Source organism: Telopea speciosissima, chromosome 9, assembly GCF_018873765.1.
Source record: "Telopea speciosissima isolate NSW1024214 ecotype Mountain lineage chromosome 9, Tspe_v1, whole genome shotgun sequence".
Classification (NCBI taxonomy): domain Eukaryota; kingdom Viridiplantae; phylum Streptophyta; class Magnoliopsida; order Proteales; family Proteaceae; genus Telopea; species Telopea speciosissima.
In genome coordinates, this window is record NC_057924.1 from 51,532,118 (window position 1) to 51,551,039 (window position 18,922).

Consider the following 18,922-nt stretch of genomic DNA (forward strand, 5'->3'; position numbering starts at 1 on the left):
CATAGCACTTGAAGGAGAAGACAAAAGAGTTCTCCTTGTTTAGTACTTACGTTGTTCTCCTTGTTTAGAAGAAATTGTTAAGGAACTGAAGCATATTGAGTTTGAGGCAAACCTGCTAATTTAGACCTTCAATCACACTTTCATAGCACTTGAAGGAGAAGACAAAAGAGTTCTCCTTGTTTAGTACTTACGTTGTTCTCCTTGTTTTGAGGTTAGTAGTCCTAGTATTAACTATTAACTGTTTCTATTTCCCCACACTGTTTTATCATGCTTTAGCGTTTTCTGTTGAAGCTTAGTTTGATCTTGTGAAAAATCTGTGTGAATAACTGCAAGTGGCCCCCAAGGTTTGAACACCGATTTTTGTGGCAGGAATTAAGGAGCAAGTTAAACTCTTAGGCTATGTTTGGTAAATGTCTGAACGGCATTCAGAACCGTTTTTCCGTTCTTTGAGAACTAAAAAACATGAATTTACGTTTGGCCTGACGGTTCGTTCTGACGGTTCGTTTTTCTAGTCTTTTAGAATGGACCGGAGGAATCTTTCCATCAAAGAACAAGAACAAAAATCGTCGCGCAAAATCGTGATTTGGGGTTAGAAGCCAAAGCTTCCTTGCGATAGATCTAGGGAAGAGAAGTAGCAGAGGAAGAATAGAATCTACCTGCAACGCTCGGCCAAGAAGGCAAACCTCTCTCTCTCTCTCTCTCTCTCTCTCTCTCTCTCTCTCTCTCTCTTGTGTTAGCCTTATGGTTTTGGAAAGCCCAGATCTAACAAAATCTATACTGTTACACATGGTTTTGTCTCAAGAATTGGATCACCATCACTATATCTTGGAAAGAATCAGCCGAACAGGTATGGATTTTAGGGATTTCATGAGCAAAATTGACTTCTAGGTATGAATTTTAGGGATTTTACTGTTATCTATTGTTACCTGAAATTGATTTTTAGGTATGGATTTTTAGGCAAGATCGATCTGTTTCCAATTTAGCTACCGTTTTATATGTAATATGTCTTCTGATTTTGTATGGTCTTGTTAGATGTTTTTATTGGTATTCCGGTTCTATCTCTCTCTCTGTCTCTGTTTTAGGTTTGGATTTTAGAGATTATGTATGATGTGTGTTAAGGTTTGTTAATGGATTATGTTTCTTAGGATAAAATTTTAGGGATTTTGTATGATGTGTGTCAATGTTGTATGATGTGTGTTGAACGCAAGATTGAAACAGATGTGCATCTTGGGAAAACATGGCCAAGAGGTCTCCATCAAGTAAAGGATAGGGACCTAAACATGATCAGGTCTACCTGACAGAGACATTCATATAGGTTTCAAGGTTCCCAAAACACAGTGGGCACTAGGAGATTAAAATCTACAACTACATATCAACTATTACCTAAATGGAGAAATAAAACAACAAATTAGCATTTCCACTGAAGTCAATTCATCAATTATTCATTAATAATTTATAGAGTAAAAGTAAATGTTTATAGTCTCTGTTACATTGAATTAAAGTCTTTTTTCATATATCAAAAATTATGAATACTATGTTTCAATTGGATTAATTGGTGTTTGATCCATTTGGAGCAGGGTGATGCTGCTACTTGTTTTGATAGCAATGAAACTTTGGTTAGCATAGGCTTCTCTGGATGCTTATGCATATTCATCATAATAACAATGACAAATTACATTCTATTGGATTTTGTAGGCAAGTCTGGTTCTTGCTATGTATGCTCTACAATGTGGTGTCTCCCCCATTCACTTCCCCTTTTTTCCTTGAACTAAGATCTGTTTGGAAGTTCACTATCTTCCTCAATTGCTAGATGAATCTGGATTAATTTGATATGGTTTTGCTGACCTGATGTATGTATTGAATATTTATCAATAACATAAGGCATAATTTTCATTGTTAGACATACTTTGGCACTTTATACCATTTGTCCATACTAACTGCTACTTATTCACAAAGCTCTACTTGATGGGTCTTTAGCTCAAATTGGTAGAGCACTTGGAACATGAGCATGTTCCAAGAGAATGGTGGTTCGAATCCACTAAGGCCCTTTTTATTCAATTTTTTTTTTTTATGAAACCTTTTTATTCAAATGTTCATAGTATAATCAGTTATGGCACTAATCCACACAAGAACCCAATTTTTAATGGCATCTTTGAAATTTGACATATTTTCATAACTACTTTGGTTATGTTAATGAGATATTTTAATCTTATGCTAAGGTTGGTAAGAGAGAAAATGATTTTACAAGTGTCTTTTGGTATAATTTAGAAGGAAATTGCATTATTATAATTAATATCAAATAGTGAAGAATAGATTATACCAAACACCATTTTCGTTCTGAACGGCGTTCTTGAGACTGTTACCAAACGGTCATTTTCGGTCTCAGAACGCCGTTCCAGACCAGAAACGCCAAAGAACGTTTCTAGTCAAGAACGGGTGTTCTTTGTTCAGACATTTACCAAACGTAGCCTTGGTCCCAGGTTTTTCTTATTTATAACCATATACACTGAAGGGATCAAGAAATATTGTCCGAAAAATTGATGGCTTGTTTTTAAATTGACTGATACAAAAGAGATAACTGGACAGAAATTAAATCGCCAAAAAGGTTTAACAGATAAGCATGGAAGAAATCTTACTGGGTGAAAAAAGGAGAACTAATCATGTATCTCAAATAGCAATGAAACTTCAGCTGCTAAGTTGAACTTAAACAAATGACATTATGAACTAATCAACCAATCAAATTGACTTTGGTTTTCAGGAAACAAATAGAACATAAGACGAATCTAGCCCTTAGAACTCAATGAAATAAAATACAAGCAAATAGAGACTAATCAATATATGAAGCCACATAATAAGGATAAAATCAAAGAGAGAACCAAACTAATTGGAAGAGTTATATGAAATCCTTCTATAACCAAAGAAGGGGAATAGTTTCATTCATGATGGTTAATCAATGGGAACCCTTCCTGGCTTGACAAACTGATCGACAGTATATATGAGAGAGTGTTAATTAGTTGCGGATGAAGAAGATGGGCTCCTAAAAATCCAAATAGATCATAAGGATCAGCTGATGACAGCTCTTTTACAAGTTGCAATGTAATATAAAGGATTCCTAGTGACACTTGGAAAGGGGAAACTCTGTCAAACTAAAACTCAGATTAAAGAATAGATTGCAAAATTTATAAACCCAATAGGATATCAGTATACACTATTAATTTCAGAACCAACAGAACAGACAATAGCATGTACCAAATTCAGGGTTTCAGGTCTTAAAAGTGTAATCCTACTCGAAGTAGGACTCGATCAACTACTCAGCAGAAACAGTATTTGAAAACAGAATCTGGAAGACTGCAGTATCCATAGAAGGTGCATGTGGAGGTTACCTTCGTTTAACCCTTTTAAGTTTTCTTCCAAGCAATGCCGCTGCCGCCTCGCCTACCTTGGATTAGCTACTGAATTTTCGAGAAAGCAGCAGCTATGCTTCCCTGCTGCGGTGCCACCTCAGTGCCTCAATTCTTACTTTCCTTCGTTGCCACGGTTGTCAATTTTCTTCCTTGCCGCGTTGCTGCCTCAGTGCATCGTCCTTGTCTACCTTGGTTTAATTGTCTGGGTTTCGCAAAGAGGATGGACCGACGACTGAGTGAGGGACATTGCCATAGGAATGGCCGAATGGGGAGGATTGGGGAAAGAGTTAAAAGTGTAAAATTTCTCTTTGGGTGCAAAGTAAAAGCGTAAAGGAGAGAAACAAGGGTAAGTAAGGCGTCTGAGGTTTTATTTTACTATTTAGGGTTTTTAACAAATGCCCCCCTAAAAATGCACATTTGTCCAATTGCTCCCCTAAAACTTTTCTAATTGCAAACTCCCTTACTTTCAAAACAATATATCACTTTGGTCCAATCCGCTAGTCTGGGACGTTAGAGGTTAGTTTTCAGGAAATCTAATGATCAAAATGCCCTTATGATAAAAATCAACCAAAATTAAAAAGTAAAGTGACTAAATTACCCTCATTGGTTCGACCTGACCCGACCCGATAAATCAACCCGAATCCGATGGAGGAGTATTTATATTCTTTACCCGCTTTATTAATAAGGGAAATATCATCTCCTCCCCTCTAAGTTTTCATAATATCAATCAAATCCCCAAGTTTTGAAAAATGATAATGCCCTCTCCTATTTTTTAAAAATTCTATGAACCGTACCCTAAGTGACTAACGGTGTTAAACTAGCAACTCAAAAGATGATATTACCCCTTTAATTGGAGTTAAAAAAGACTTATGAAGTGGGACCCACCCCTTCTTTATTCTTCTTCTTCTTGCTCTCAACTGACCGAGACTTCCATTTTCTTCATTCCTGCATATCGTCGAAATCCATCCCTTTTCCTCTTTCCTTCCACAACTAGGGCTCTCAGTGGCGACGCTTGTATCCATTCCAGAGAAGTGGCAAGCGGTGTGGCACAAAGACCAAGTTTGTGCGTCTCTGGATAAGCAGCAACTTGCAGAAAAATGTTATAAACAGAGAAACCCCTCTCTCCCTCTCTCCTTTTGCGTTAACAAGCTCTACGGGATTGATTTTGAAACCCCTCTTTCCCATTGGGAAAGTTCATTATTTGGGCAGGAATGCAAGAGTGGGCATGAAACTCCATCATCAGCATATCTATGCACTGCAATCTTTTGAAGAGTTTTGGTTTCATTGCAACTCCATCCATGTAGAATCAATCCTTAGCGATTCATTTCCTTTTGGGTAATTTGTGTGATCAACTCTTCTTTTCTTGGGGGGAAGAATTCTAAGGTTTAATCAAGGTTTCAAACCTTTCTTGATTTTTAAATTTCATTGGGTTAATTAGTTAATGGGAAAGAGGGGTTTTAATTCATGAATCACGATTCACTTAGCAATTCCACACCAAAAGGAATTTTCGGTGAGGCTGCCTCATGATTCATGAACCAGAGTCCCTGATCCACCCTATAAATCAAATCAAATCAAATAAATAAACACAGAACATTAAATGAAGAAAGTTGTTATTTTAATAACAGAAAGTTCCAAAAAATCTAATTCCTTCTACCCACAAAAAATCCTACTCTTAAATGATCGTGATGACCCCTTTTCGATTTCATTGCCTTCTCTGCAACAGTCGGTCGTGGTTTCTCTGGTATGTTTTCTCTCTCCCAATACACCTTCTTCATTTGTGGCTTCTCTGGTAGGTTTCCATTTTTCCTTTTCCTAACTTAGTTTCTGATTTGGGTTTCTCTTCTTCCTTCTATCTACCGTCCCAGCCTATTTTAGATTGGCCTTTAAACGAACAGTCCCTCCTATCTCAAACGATCCCTTCCATTCTATTCTAATAGGGGCAATTCCCTCTTTCTGTGTAATTCGGTTCTTTAACCAGAGTGTGTTCTAGCCCTCCCCTTTAGTTTGCCATTTCTCACTCTTATTGGGGGAGGGCCATTCGATTCTCTCGTTCCAGTTGGCGGTTTGGAAGCAATGGCTTGTGTGTTGATTAGGATATTGGATGAATTGGGTTCTTGTTGATGGATTTCATGGGTTTTGGTTATAAGTAGATAGATAGCTCTCATGGGTTAGGACAATTTTCTCTCGATGTCGAACGAGGATGAATCAGAGGGTTTCCATAGTCGTGATGGGGTACTGGTAATGAGACTTGGGTTAGATTTTTTTCTTCCAACCAGGGTGGAGATGATGGTTCTTCGGATGGTGATCCTCAGGACAAGGGGGTGGTGGTCGTGACGGATGGGTGATGGGAGTCTCGGTCGGTTGAGAGCGAGGAGAAGAAGAAGAAGGATCATCTGGGGTTTTAGAAAAATTGGTCATGACCACATCATCACTTAATGGGGTTTTTTACCGGTTAGGGTACAGTTGATAGAATCTTTAAAAAGTAGGAGAGGGCATTATCACTTTTCAAAACTTGGGGATTGGATTGATATTTTGGAAACTTAGAGGGGAGGGGGTTGATATTTCCCCTTATTATAAAGATAAGTAAGATTTGGGGTTTTTCGTTTTAGGGTTTTGGGGAGAGAGCAGTGGTGAGCACATTTATGTGTGAAATCTTAAGATATAAAGCATTCATTTTACCACATTGAACAGTGCTACTCGGGTACTTTTTGTAATTTTTCAAGTTTAGGGACATTTTGATCAAAATGGGGAATACATGTCTAATTGGACCACCAAACGCCAAGTTATAAGGTTGAAGAATTCAGCCGAAATAGATTTCCAATGGGTAATTTTGGAAGTCATTTGGTTAGAGCCGATTCGATTTTAGAAGAAGTAAAGAGTAAGATCAAGTATAGGGCATAAGGGTAATTTCAATAAATTGGAGATCTTTCGAAAAATATTGGATATTGGACTCATATCGTCTGGAATTTAAAATGGTGCAACTTTAATTCTCAGACTGATTCCATATGAGCTTAGGATAGAAAGATATAGTCCAATAATGATTTATAATGAGGTTATTTTTTATGAAAAAAAAAAAATAGAGAAAAAAAATCTCTCTCTCATTCTCACATGGATTTTTAAGGAGTTGGAAGGGAATCAACCACGGTTTTAGTGGTTGTTTCCAACTGGGAGCTTACTGCCTTTGTAAAGAAAGAACGAAGAGGACATCACATAGAGCACGATGGGCATATAAGAACAGCAAGCGCCCTCCTCCCCAGAGAGCCTTTTTGGGGTTTTTATTTTTCTTCTTTTGGTCTTTGTTCTTATTTCTCTTTCATGTGATGAACAGCAAGCTTCCAACTTTGTTTTTCTCTTCAATTTGTTGGTTTTAATTTAAGTTTTAGATAACTCTCTCTGCCCGTTCCCGATTCTCTCATCTACCTATTCTTTTGAGTTTTAGTTTAGATATCTTATGTATTTAGGTTATCATATGTAATTTTTAGAATCATTCTTAGGATAATTTTTATTTCCCCATCCCTAAGATCATGTGTAATTTTCATTATACACTTTGGTAATTTGTTCTTCAATATTGGATGCGGTTTCAAGTGAAGGAATCATCTTCATTAGAGTTATTCGAATCAGCTAAGTTTTTCTTCTTATAAATTCTAGTTTTAGTAATTTCTAAATCTTTTCCTCCATCAATCCTTCCTTCCCTCTTCCTTGATTTCATGGCTAGCTAAACCTCTCCTCTTGGGAGTGGGTGAAAACATGAGAGAAGGAAGAATTGATGGCTAGCATTGTCTATGTGATTAATGGACATGATCAATATTGGACTTACAATGGATGACCGCCCACAACTTGTATGTCATTCCAAGGGAAACTATATATATGTTCGTTATGTAATTTTTTGATTATATTGTATGTTGTATGAGTACTATTTTCATAGGATATGTTAGCCGTATATGAGCCGTGCCGCATATCTTATAGACCTAGGCCATATGCATGCTTTGCCCTAATATGCTAGTCATTGATTTGCCCTAATTCTCATGGTGGAACCCATTCCCAAGTGACTTTCTTGTTTTTAATTCATCCATTCCCTTAGCGGTTGCCGTAGTTTCTATTTTTAATTTGTTATCTTTGGTAATATAGTTGCTTCTATATTTGCTAGTTTCCATAATTGGTAGTTTCCATATTTGATAAGTTGTACACTTCGCCTTAATTAAAAGTGGAAATTTATTTAAGGTTGATCTCCTCGTGTTCGACCCGTAGCTACGATTGACCTGTATACTTGCGGTATTATTTTAGACTCAAACAAGCAGCAGTGCCGTTTCAGGTGTTCTTGAGAGATCTCCATTGTAAATTTTCTCCGATTTGCTTAGTGAATCATCTTCGCTTTCGCCCGTGGATGTAGCACACCATATTGGTGTCTGAAACACGTTATATCTCTGTGTCCTCTTGCTCTGTTCTTGTTTCTTTTCGTGTTTTTGGTTGGTATTTGTTATAACATAAGGCATAACTGAAAAGCTGAAATTCAAGTAATAAAATCTAACAGAACATTTAGATACACTACATTGTAATACATGCATGGAAACAAGCACACCATGCACGCAGTACTTCACAATAGCAAGCTCAAGAACCTTACCACAATCCACATCAATGGTTGCTAAGCAATAAACAACTTATCAAAGTCCCTCAAAGTATCTCATATGGTCCTCAAATGTCTCTCTGCATGCTGGATTTTGGCCACAGATCCATCTTCTGCATCCTACAAAACATAGGCTGCTGAATCCTTCTTGAAGTAGACAAGAATCAAAGTAAATCACAAATTATCCTCTCTCTCTCTCTCTCTCTCTCTCTCTCTCTCTCTCCATACACACAGACACATTCATGCACACACACACACACATAGAGAGAGAGAGAGAGAGAGAGAGAGAGAGAGAGAGAGAGAGAGAGACTTTGATTTATACAAGATGGATAATGTAAATAAATCATCACCCGTTCGAGTGTTACCTGAATGGAGATGGGAACGCAGCAGAAGAGGATCTCGAACGGGTTTGGTTACTAGCTTTATGAACTCGAACGATCTCCTTCAAGAGCACACAATTACTTGGAGAGTAGGGAGAGAGACAAATCTTGGTTGCCAATGTTAGGAGGAGCCTTAGGGTTAGAACATTTATTTATAACCGAAACCCTAAGGTCCATCCCCACTCGCAGTCTTTCACTCAAACGTACAACGAAGGAGGAGGGGAGAGAGTCAGTCATATAAGTGACCAGCTCCCTCCCTTGCTCGCGGGTTGGGTCGGCTGCCCTCCATGGGCGCCACGGATCGGGTCCATGACCCCTCCAATTAACAAAGAACATATCAGGAATTTCATATGGCCATATAATGAAAATTTTAAAAGAGCAAAGTTGCCAACAGGATACATCATAGCTTGCCAACTCGATTTTTTTACTTGATTTAGGGACCTAAGGAATCGAATTGCAAGAGTCATGTATTGGTTTCTCTTTATATTAAACTGTATGGCGAAGATGAAATAATGTTCAGTGCTAGTCTGGCACTAAGGCTTATTTTTGCACTTCTATTATTAATTTAAGTGGTTTTTACAAATAAATATTAAATGGAAAATTATCAGCACCACCCCTGAGATATGCCATTATTCCAATGCAACCACACTAAATATCAACCTTAACCCAAAATCTAACGGGGTTAACCTTTTAACTGTTACGTAGTGATGTCAACAAGTTAATTTTTTTTAAGAGATAATTTTGCCCCCTCCGCCATCAGTGAAAGCAATTGTTACAAATCAATGCGCATGAGGTAATGAATAGGAAAGTTGATTTGTTACAATGCTTTCATTGATTATTTCCTTGTTCACCATACAAAATTAGTCAGACAGTTAAATGAATGTTTTGATAGTAGGGTTCATTTTGTGATATCAATATTAGTTATCTTCTCATTAGTTAGTTATCCATTGATTTCAATTAGTTGTTTTCTCCTTATAATGATATGATTTGTAACAATGATTTCGTATAAACTCTATTTATTCATTGATTTTAATATTAGTTATCCTTCCTTTACAATTTATTCCTATTTATTTCAATCACAACATACACATCGGATCAATTATTGTATTCCTTATTGTTTATTGTTTGACGTGGAAAAGATGATTTAAAGTGTTTTCAACAAATCTTCCTTATGGTTTACAAGTTATGAGTGTAAGGTTTCATTGTGGTTAAAGTCTGAAAACAAATCGATCTAAATCTGTATTAACCCAATATTGAAAAATGAAATAAACCAAAACTGTACCAAACCAAAAACCGAAGTTCCATACCTGTTTGGTTTGGTCTCACTCATTCGTAGACCGAAACTGGGCCAAACCAACCGTTTGACACACCTAGGTAAGTTGTTTCAAACTTTTTGTGGATAGAATTGTTTGTGGTATCTTTTAAACGGGAGGAAATGTAAAATCATACATATTGCATTATAGTAAGAAAAGGTAGTGCCAAGCATTGGGTTAGATCATATTTAGCTAAAATGAGAATGGCAAAAAAATATTTTGTTTGATATGGTATATTTAAAAATGTTTTATAAATCGAACATGATGGTTAAAAAAAGGTCAAAATTATAAAAAAAAACGGCAACAAAAAAAAAAAAAAAAACCAAAGGATAATACGAGTTTTAAATGGTAAAATTTGAATAATGGCTTACAAGAAAAGGTCCTAAATTGTGAGACCATCTCATGTCTTACTCTTAAATATATAATATTTTATGTACTAATTATAATTTTATATAATATTAAATTTTTTTTAAATAAAATAGGGAGAGGGTTTCCCACGCTACCAACGTGGGATGGAATCTGCAAACTACCACTAATTAGTGGTTTGAAAAAGGTATCAATCGATGTGGAGCATAGATAGAAAATAGGGGGGAAAAAACCAACAATAAATAAATAAAAAATACATGTGTGGGGCCCTCACATTTTGTAAGAGGGCATGAAAAAGAATTCACACAGGGACAATGTACGGATTTTCCCCCAATAAAAAACTAGGCTTTTAAAAAAATACTATTTTTTTTCATTAAAAAAATGACAAATGCTCTTTAAACCAAATGAATATTGGGATTTCACCCAATTTTGTTAGTGGACATATCTAACTAAATAAATGACCTTAAATGGTTAAAAAAAGTAGTAGAAGAAGAGAGACCTAAAATGAGAGCATAAGCATCAATATCATACTCTCTTAAATATTGCACAACCAAGACTAGCCTTGTCCTATTAGACACACATAGGAGTACTAGGATGGATAATTGAGGGGTAAGTGAAGTGGAATGGGTATCCAAGATTGTATATTTCATATCTGACCTTGGCTCGTTAGGAGTCACACTATACTAATCATAAGGAGAGGTGAAGCATAACAAGATTTTAAAACAAGGATCAGATCTGAATCGGGTTGGCCGATTGTGCTTTGAATTGGCTAGAATTGGTTAGCATCTACGTGAATCCTAAATATCTATTACGAATTAGTGATGTAGTGTGTGCTAGATGACATGGAATGAGTGAAGAATTTAGTCCCACATCGGCAGGTAATATGCGGCTATTGGGCTTATAACCTTGGTAGAGGCCTTTACAATCTAAATCCGGTGTTTTGGGTTGGATTCATCAAATGGTATCAGAGCAAGTTCTCCATGCACCGGATATGTGGGGGCCCATAGTCCAAAGCTCAGGAGAGGATGCAGTAAATGCGCTCCATGGCCAGAAATTGTAACCTTAAAAGGGCGTATCCATCTTGAGCTTGAGCTTTTGGGTTGTATGCCATCAATCGATAGATTCGAATTAGCCAAAGTCGGCCGATTCAATTCCAATTTAAAATGTGGGACATATATATCACTAGTTAAGCTTGCATCATGATATCTCTTACTTTGAAACTATTTGGTTTGTGTCTTTTACCTACACCTATTGGATGTGTTTTGGTCAATGATCTATTTGGGTTGCTTATTAGATTCTTCTAAGTGAGCGAAGTCTTCCAAGAGAATATTTCATTTGCTGTGTTTGTTGTTCATGCATATACATTTTTATGTCATACACAATTCCATAAGGGTGAACACAGTTTTGTGTGTAGTTTTTTTCTTTTTTTTTGTGTTTCTTACATCGAAAGCACAACATTGCTTCCAACCCCAACAAAAAGTGTATTAGGCAAAGAGCATGGTGGCTACGCTGCACGTAAGGTTTGTGCTTGACATCTATCCCACAACTACCATTTTGAGAATGAGAGGAAGAAGTAAAAGGGATAGGTGTTGAGTACTAGTTGTACATGTTGAAGAGCCAGACTCGCAGACATATAGATGAAGATACACTAATGACAATATTCTTCACCACTCTAGAAAATCGTGACATGGTTCACCATACCATACAAACCACATAGTTAGATTGCTTGGACGGTTGCACTATTGATCCATAGTTTGTAAGTTAAATCGATTCTATTTTTGTTTTGGTTGAGAGCTTTGAACAAAGATTCAGTCATATGCAAGGGGAAAAATAGAGATGACTAATATATTATTAAAAGTTGGTTAAGCTCAACTCAATTTAATAACAGTTCAATACAAATAAAGCACAAGAATGGGTCACAACCACTTGTGATATTGTTTTGGCTATACCATAATCTTTCCCACTAAATACTTCCTTACTTTTGCATGAAGCGTTACTCCAGTCTCTACCAGGAAGCCACTTACGAAACTCTGCTATATTTGTAAATATTACCATTGTGTCATGGCTTAGGTTGAAGAAGGAAAGATATATCTCTCCTACAAAATCAAGACATTAACCATAAGATAGGAAATCATAAGTCCATCTAGTTTCAATATGAAAATTAGAAGCAATGACAACCTTTTTGATGTGTTTAGTGGTTGGATGAATGTAATAGAGTGTGTGGAAGTATGGACAAGTACAATCTTCTTTTCCCCCACTACAGTAGCCTTTCCAAGTGTTTGGTTGTTGAAAGAATTTGTACCCAGGGTTTAGCATTTTCTGCCGTTCTCCTTTCCCCCACCCCAACATAGGCTTTTTGAGATTCTTATTAACAAATCTCAAGAAGTGAGTTAGTCCTCTTGAGAATATTTCCACACTAGAAAAATCTACGACCATAGATGCCTTATATACCAATTGGGCCTCTCCGCCTAATAACTTAAGCTTTGGGTTAGATAATACATGGTATCAGAGCCATCACTGCTGTTATGTTTATGATAAATTCTTGTACAGTCACACTAGCCATTTGTACTATCACCCAAAAGAAGGACAACATGTGAAAGGGGAGTTGGAAATAATCCCACATTGAAAAACTCTGGGACCTTAAATACTTTCGTATACCAATTGTGACTCTCCACCCAAATGACAACCTATGAGGGGAAGTGTTGGGAAATCCTATATTAAGAAACTCTAGGAGTTTAGATGCTTTCATACACCAATTATTTTAACTTCCTTAGAACAACCAAACACCAATTGAAAAACATATCTGATTTTCTTTCTCTTCTTTAAACTCTATTTTTCTGGAGAAAATAAACAGAAATTTTTTTAAATAATCAAACCTTTTCTTCCTACTGCAATCCAAGATCGAGCAATGTTGGTTGCAACATAATCTGCAAAGAAAATCAATTATTTATTTTGAGAATATTAGCCACACACTTGTTATTATACATGCAGGGGAAAAAAATAAACACCTGAAAGTGTAGCATCTTTAGCTGTATCCAATACTGTTTCATTCTTCAGACTTGTAGATTGAATGGGGAGAAACCCTTTGTCACTTTGAACTTTTGTGCCAAAGATGGAAGGAAACTGAAATTGCAACATAGAATTATTCCATTGTGCCATTTCCTACTAATTTTTTTAAAGGACTAATATGATCAAAAGGTGGATAGTGTACCTCCATGTTGTTTTTGCTAAAAGAATTTATTTCCAATAATACAGGATTTGTGATGAGATTGTATGTGCTCGTATCAATTTGTCTTGCATCACCCCCAAACATGAGAGGAGATTTGGCTATAGACCATAGAGTCACCTGTACCCACGAAAAATTAGTCGCCTCTCCCTAAGAAAAATTGAACTCTGCAACACCCACAACTTGAAAGGATGTCATGAATTAAGTCATTACAGATCACACACACATACCTGAGTTCTTTGCTCATCTGGACTGAGATTAGATAGTCTATGTGGACCTTCTTTGACACCTAATATAAAAGAAATATCCAAATTCATTGAATTTTAGCTGAATACTAAGTGAGTTCTTTTGAAGGCAAAAATATTAGAAAATGAGAAAGAAAAGGGAAGAGGTAGAAAAGAGATAGTTCCACAATTTAATTTGAAGAGAATATAACCAGGCATAATGTAATAATTTTGTTCTATGGTCATGGATCATTATTCTCTAGTCTTGTACATAGATATGCACATATAGCAAAGCAGACCTTGGCCAGAACTTTGTTTCCGAAAATAAAAGAGTGAGAAGAGAGTTTTCCTTATGATTCAATTTGATTGTTTCCTTTGTTTTCACTTTATGGTTATATGTTCTTCTCAGCATGTTCATAGGGAAAAATGGTTCATCTGATTCAGCAGAGCCATATTCAATAAAAAATTGTCGAAAGGTAATCTTTAATCCTATCCATTGGATGGTGTTCAAATCCAATTATTATGGAGTGTTCAGGGTTACTACATGAAAAGGTTTTTGAATTAGAGAGTGGAAACAATATTAATATAAGTCATATCAGACTAGTCTCAAAAAGTATGTTTTTACAGAATGAGAAAGTAAGGGAGATGGAGGAGGTAAAAAGAGTTCAGTGCTACAGTTTTGGCCTGAAACATGAGCTGTTTGGGGGTCCAACCTCTGATCTTCTCATAGTGAAAAGAAAATTGATTCCACTTCACTTTTTGTTTGGCTTTCTCTAATTGTGAGTGCTTTATCTCAGAAGTTATAAGCCTAAGCTTTCTTTACGCAAATCACTCACCTGGATCAGTAAGCCACGCCAGTGGTAGCATATCTAAGTCAGGCCATGACTGCCCCTGTAAACCCCTGGCTCCTAACAAGGCAGCATTAGCAAAGTCCCTGTTACAGAAGTTCATATGTGCATTATAAACCACACATTGCACACAACTAACATGGACCAAAAACTCTACTAGTGATCAATAAGTTATCTTTGAAGAACACAATTTACCTTGCCGCATCAAAATGGGCTTCTACATCTTGCCATTTATCCCAATCATTTCCTGTTATCCTATACATGTTCACAAAACTATTTACATTCTTGGCCATGGCAGGCGTCGCACGGGTTCCTGGAGAGATGGAATACATGATGGGGCGGTCAAGCTCCCTCAATATCTGTAATTCATATGTAGACTCATTCAATATCTTTAAAATGAAAATACTCTAAACTGGTAGATAACTAACAACTGCAATCGAATAAGATTGTTACAATTACCTCTGACACAGTTCTTATCTCATCTACATCCAAGTCATCACCAAAAATGCAATCATGCTTTACTGTAGAGATATTAAAAACAATCAATATTAGTCACCCATCAGTTGTAAATAATTTTTATCTTCCCAATAATTGCAGAAACTTTTGGTTATAAAGCAGGGGACATGTAATGTTATAGCCCTTCAAAAAATTTTAATGGACACTGATCAAGACTATGAACACAAAGAAAAATCAAAGAAATATCAATTGGTCGCATCAAATTACCGAAATCCACGCCCCATTCGGCATATTGGTGATACAATGACCTCAAAAAGGCTTTTCCAGCTTCTGAATTTGTATCTACAAGCATGAAACACTTTGACATCCAAGAACAAGCCCTGTCTCCACGTCCTATATCATGAGCCTTAAATTGTTTACCAGACTCCTCATAAGGACCTCCCTAACAGGAACACATGCAAATGAAGGTCCAAACAGTTAGTTCCAATTTAGTTCAAGAATCAAAATGGACAGTGCCCTATAAGATGCTTCAACAGTGTACTTTCCAGGCTTTGTGCAACAGGTTTTCTCTTATAACTACTTATCTGCATCAGGGAATTGGTGAGAGAACTGTTTTCTTCATTATTATTTGAGTATGGCATCATTTAATACCAAAAAAAAAGAAGAAAGAGATTGGAATTTTATGGTAAAAAGGAAGAACAAGACCTTTCTGATGTCCAAGATTGGTGTGTTTGCATTGACTGCCTGTGTACTTATTCCCCTCATGACATTAATCCCAAACTTTAAACCCATGGCATGAACTTGCTTGGCTACTTCAGAAAACCCTTTACCACCCTTAGAAGAAGGCCATCTGTCTGGATCAGGGATCACCCTCCCCCATTCATCTATCACATCATATCCAGGTGATGAAACTGAAGAACCTTTCACATTCCTTCTATACCAGAGGAAATCAACCACAACATACTACAAAACATTGACAGAGAAGAAGAAGGAAAAAAAAAAAAGGTTTTTAATGTATTCAACAATTACTTTATCATGTGTAGGTGCAATTAATTTGAAGTTTCTCCAACCTTATATCCATGAGCAAGTAGACTCTTAGCAATGACTTTTGCATTTGCTAGGAACTCTTCTTCAGAAATGATCCAAGAAAAGGAGTCATATGAGTTCCAGCCTCTTGGAGGGGTGCAAGCATCTAGTCCAGCAGGCAAAGCTTCAGATGGTTTCCTGTAATGAAATTGATAGACTTTACTCTTTACCATATTCTCTAGGAAACCATTCAACACAATGAACATAGAAACAAAGAACAAAAACAGTAATTCAATCCCAATATGGCCACCAAACCAGATGGTTAATAAGAAATTCTTGTAAATTTAGAATTGTCATTATAAACTCTTATCCAGCCAGTGACATCTAACCAATGAGGAGATTAGTGCTTAATATAATATCAGGAATGGCTTCTTAATAGAGTTGTACAACAGAACATGACATATTTTTAGTCTAAATAATAGACTATGATATTTAGATACTAGGAAATCTTTTCTATATATGCTATCCTTGTTAGGAAATTATTTTACATAATTCTAAATTTACATAAGTTTCTAAATTCATGAATGGGTTATCTTTGTAACCCCAAGGTGGTAGCGGAGTTGGCATGGGCATTGGTCTAAATTGACAGGGGACTTGTGTTCGACTCCTCTTACTTGGTTGGGTCCATTCACCTTGGATTTAATTGGTTTGCCATTTAAATCTTTGAATGATCTGGTCCTGTGACTGTAGGGCTCGCATGGACCCGGGGGAATAGTTAGGCGGAAGGCATACCATCGTTAGAAGGAAAAAAGAAAAAGAAAAAAGAATGGGTTATCTATGTACAAAATTCCAAGGAGAAAATTTTCCTCCACCATACGGGAAGGTTTTTACCGCACCATCTTAGGGTTCATAAACCCCACTAAGATTTTAGTATGTTTCCCAAAATACCCTCCTGATAACCCGTGTGCATATGAAACGCCCTGGAGAATGGACCATGAATGATGGAAAACTCAGTCCCAATTCTACTATGGGTATTTCTTTCTCTTTATAATTTTATGAAATGAGACTCTCTCCTAAACTGTATGGAACTAAGTAGAATAAAAAATAACCAAACCAATAGAATAGCTTGATTTTTTACAAGAGAACCCATTGATTCTTTAAAAAAAAATAAAAATCAGTGCATCACTTAAACTCCTATTGAAGCTACATTAGAATTCTCTACCAAAAAAATAAAAAGAAGCTACATTAGAATTTAAAAAATTAAATAATTTCAGAAAAAAGAATGCTGCCTGGTTGCATGCAGCCTATGTTTAGAGTCTCTAGACATAGTGCCCCCTCTTGAAATGATCGTCCCCCTCCTACAAATTAAAATTTCCCCCGGGTCGATGGCTCTCGCTGTGACTGGGCAGCGTTGTTCTTCCCAATAATTTCATGAAACTATTTTTTTGAGCTATCAAGTTCATAACGAATCATGTAGAGAGACAGCCAAACTGAAAACAAGAGAGAAGAGAATAATAGAATGGATGGCATACCTTAGAAAAAGCAAGCCAAATAATAAGAGGAAACTGAAAATGAAGAATCTCATGGTTATATGAGTGGGCCAGCTCCTCAGACAAAAAGACAATGATGGGGGTGAGGGTGAGAGGGCAAAATTTATAGTTTCAATTGTTTCTCAATTGCTCTATTGTCATTAATTACTTTTTACCATTTTTTGACAAGCAATTATGGATTGATAAGGATGAGAAGGCAAAATAAATTGCCTCACTAATTGTTTCTCAATAGCTCCATTTGTCATTAATAACTTTTGACCAATTTTTGGTAAAAAAACTGTCTTGATTAGGGCGTGTTTGGTTGCAATGAAAATGGGAAAGGGAAGTAAATGGAAGGGAAGTGAAGGGAATTTTTTTTTTCTTTTAAGTCGTTTGGTTGCAAAAGAAGACAAGTGAAATTAATTTTGTTAAGTCGTTTGGTTGTCTGTGAAATTGATGTAAAATTAATATAAATTTAAAAAAAATTTATAATCCAACCCACTTTACTAACTTTCACTTATTAAGGTTCTTTCTTAATAATTTATGGAAAAGGAACGCTAACCAATGCTACAGCGCAGTGTGTACTTGCCCTTAGGCATTGCCATGCAAAATAGCCGGTGCACCCCCTGGAAAGGCAGAAAGGACTAGGGTTGTGCCAATCATTTCAAACTTTTGTAATATATAACAAAATTTTAATGAATTTGAAATACTATTTGAAAACACATCATATCCACCCAATTGAGACCCATAACATTTACACACAAATGTGCATCTGCAATTAGAGAGCCTCTAAATTCTAACAATTTGGATGATCAAGAGAGGGTATCGCACATCAATGTGTGGAGGGGGGGGGAATATATATTATCGGACATTCATAAATAAATGGGTAGACATTTATAGTCATTAATGACCATTGAACCAAAACCAAATTGTAAATTCGGACCTAATGATTCAAAATGCAAACATTCAATATGCTTCTTCTACATTTCTCTAGAGAAAAAAAAACCGATTCCCAATGACAAGTTGGATAAAGGAAATTTTATCTATAACCAGCTGAATTTTTCCTCAATCAACCAAATAGTGCATTTTGCTTGCAAAAAGAAAAGAATCCAAAAATGGCCACAAACAAGACCAGCCTCAATAGCATGTCTGTATCAGATTGCAATGTCAAGTTCCTAATTGAAATTTTCCAACTACAATGTGAGAACTGTATATAAGGGCAAGAATAGGGTTACAAGAAAAGAATATATATACGGAATAGAAACTAGGATCAAATACCATATCCAACGACCAAAATTAAGCTCCACAGGAAACACCAATGAAACTCAACGACGAGTGAGCTAAACATTATAAATCCAATGTGCAAATAGTTCCATACTTAGCTAACAATGTTGTATCTTATGTAGCTAACAATGTTGTATCTTATGCTAACTCAACTGTAGGTTTCCAACCCCACACCAATGTCTTTGCCAAAGTCAGATCTGAATCCATCCTTAGCCTTAGAGTTCCAAAGACTCCTTTCCTCA

At 36.3% G+C, this 18,922-nt stretch overlaps 1 protein-coding gene across 1 annotated transcript; it reads right to left on the bottom strand.

Annotated features, from left to right (window-relative positions):
- Window positions 1-11,933: 11,933 nt before the first annotated feature.
- Window positions 11,934-16,153, bottom strand: LOC122639041 (alpha-galactosidase-like). The gene is made up of 11 exons (XM_043831881.1): window positions 15,912-16,153; window positions 15,547-15,804; window positions 15,109-15,283; window positions 14,845-14,906; window positions 14,581-14,744; window positions 14,374-14,471; window positions 13,544-13,602; window positions 13,299-13,433; window positions 13,096-13,210; window positions 12,964-13,014; window positions 11,934-12,201 (listed from the first exon to the last, which is right to left on the bottom strand). The coding sequence occupies exons 1-11, from the start codon at window positions 16,131-16,133 to the stop codon at window positions 11,966-11,968; spliced, it is 1,575 nt and encodes a 524-aa protein (XP_043687816.1). The 5' UTR covers window positions 16,134-16,153; the 3' UTR covers window positions 11,934-11,965.
- Between the last annotated feature and the right edge of the window lie 2,769 nt (window positions 16,154-18,922).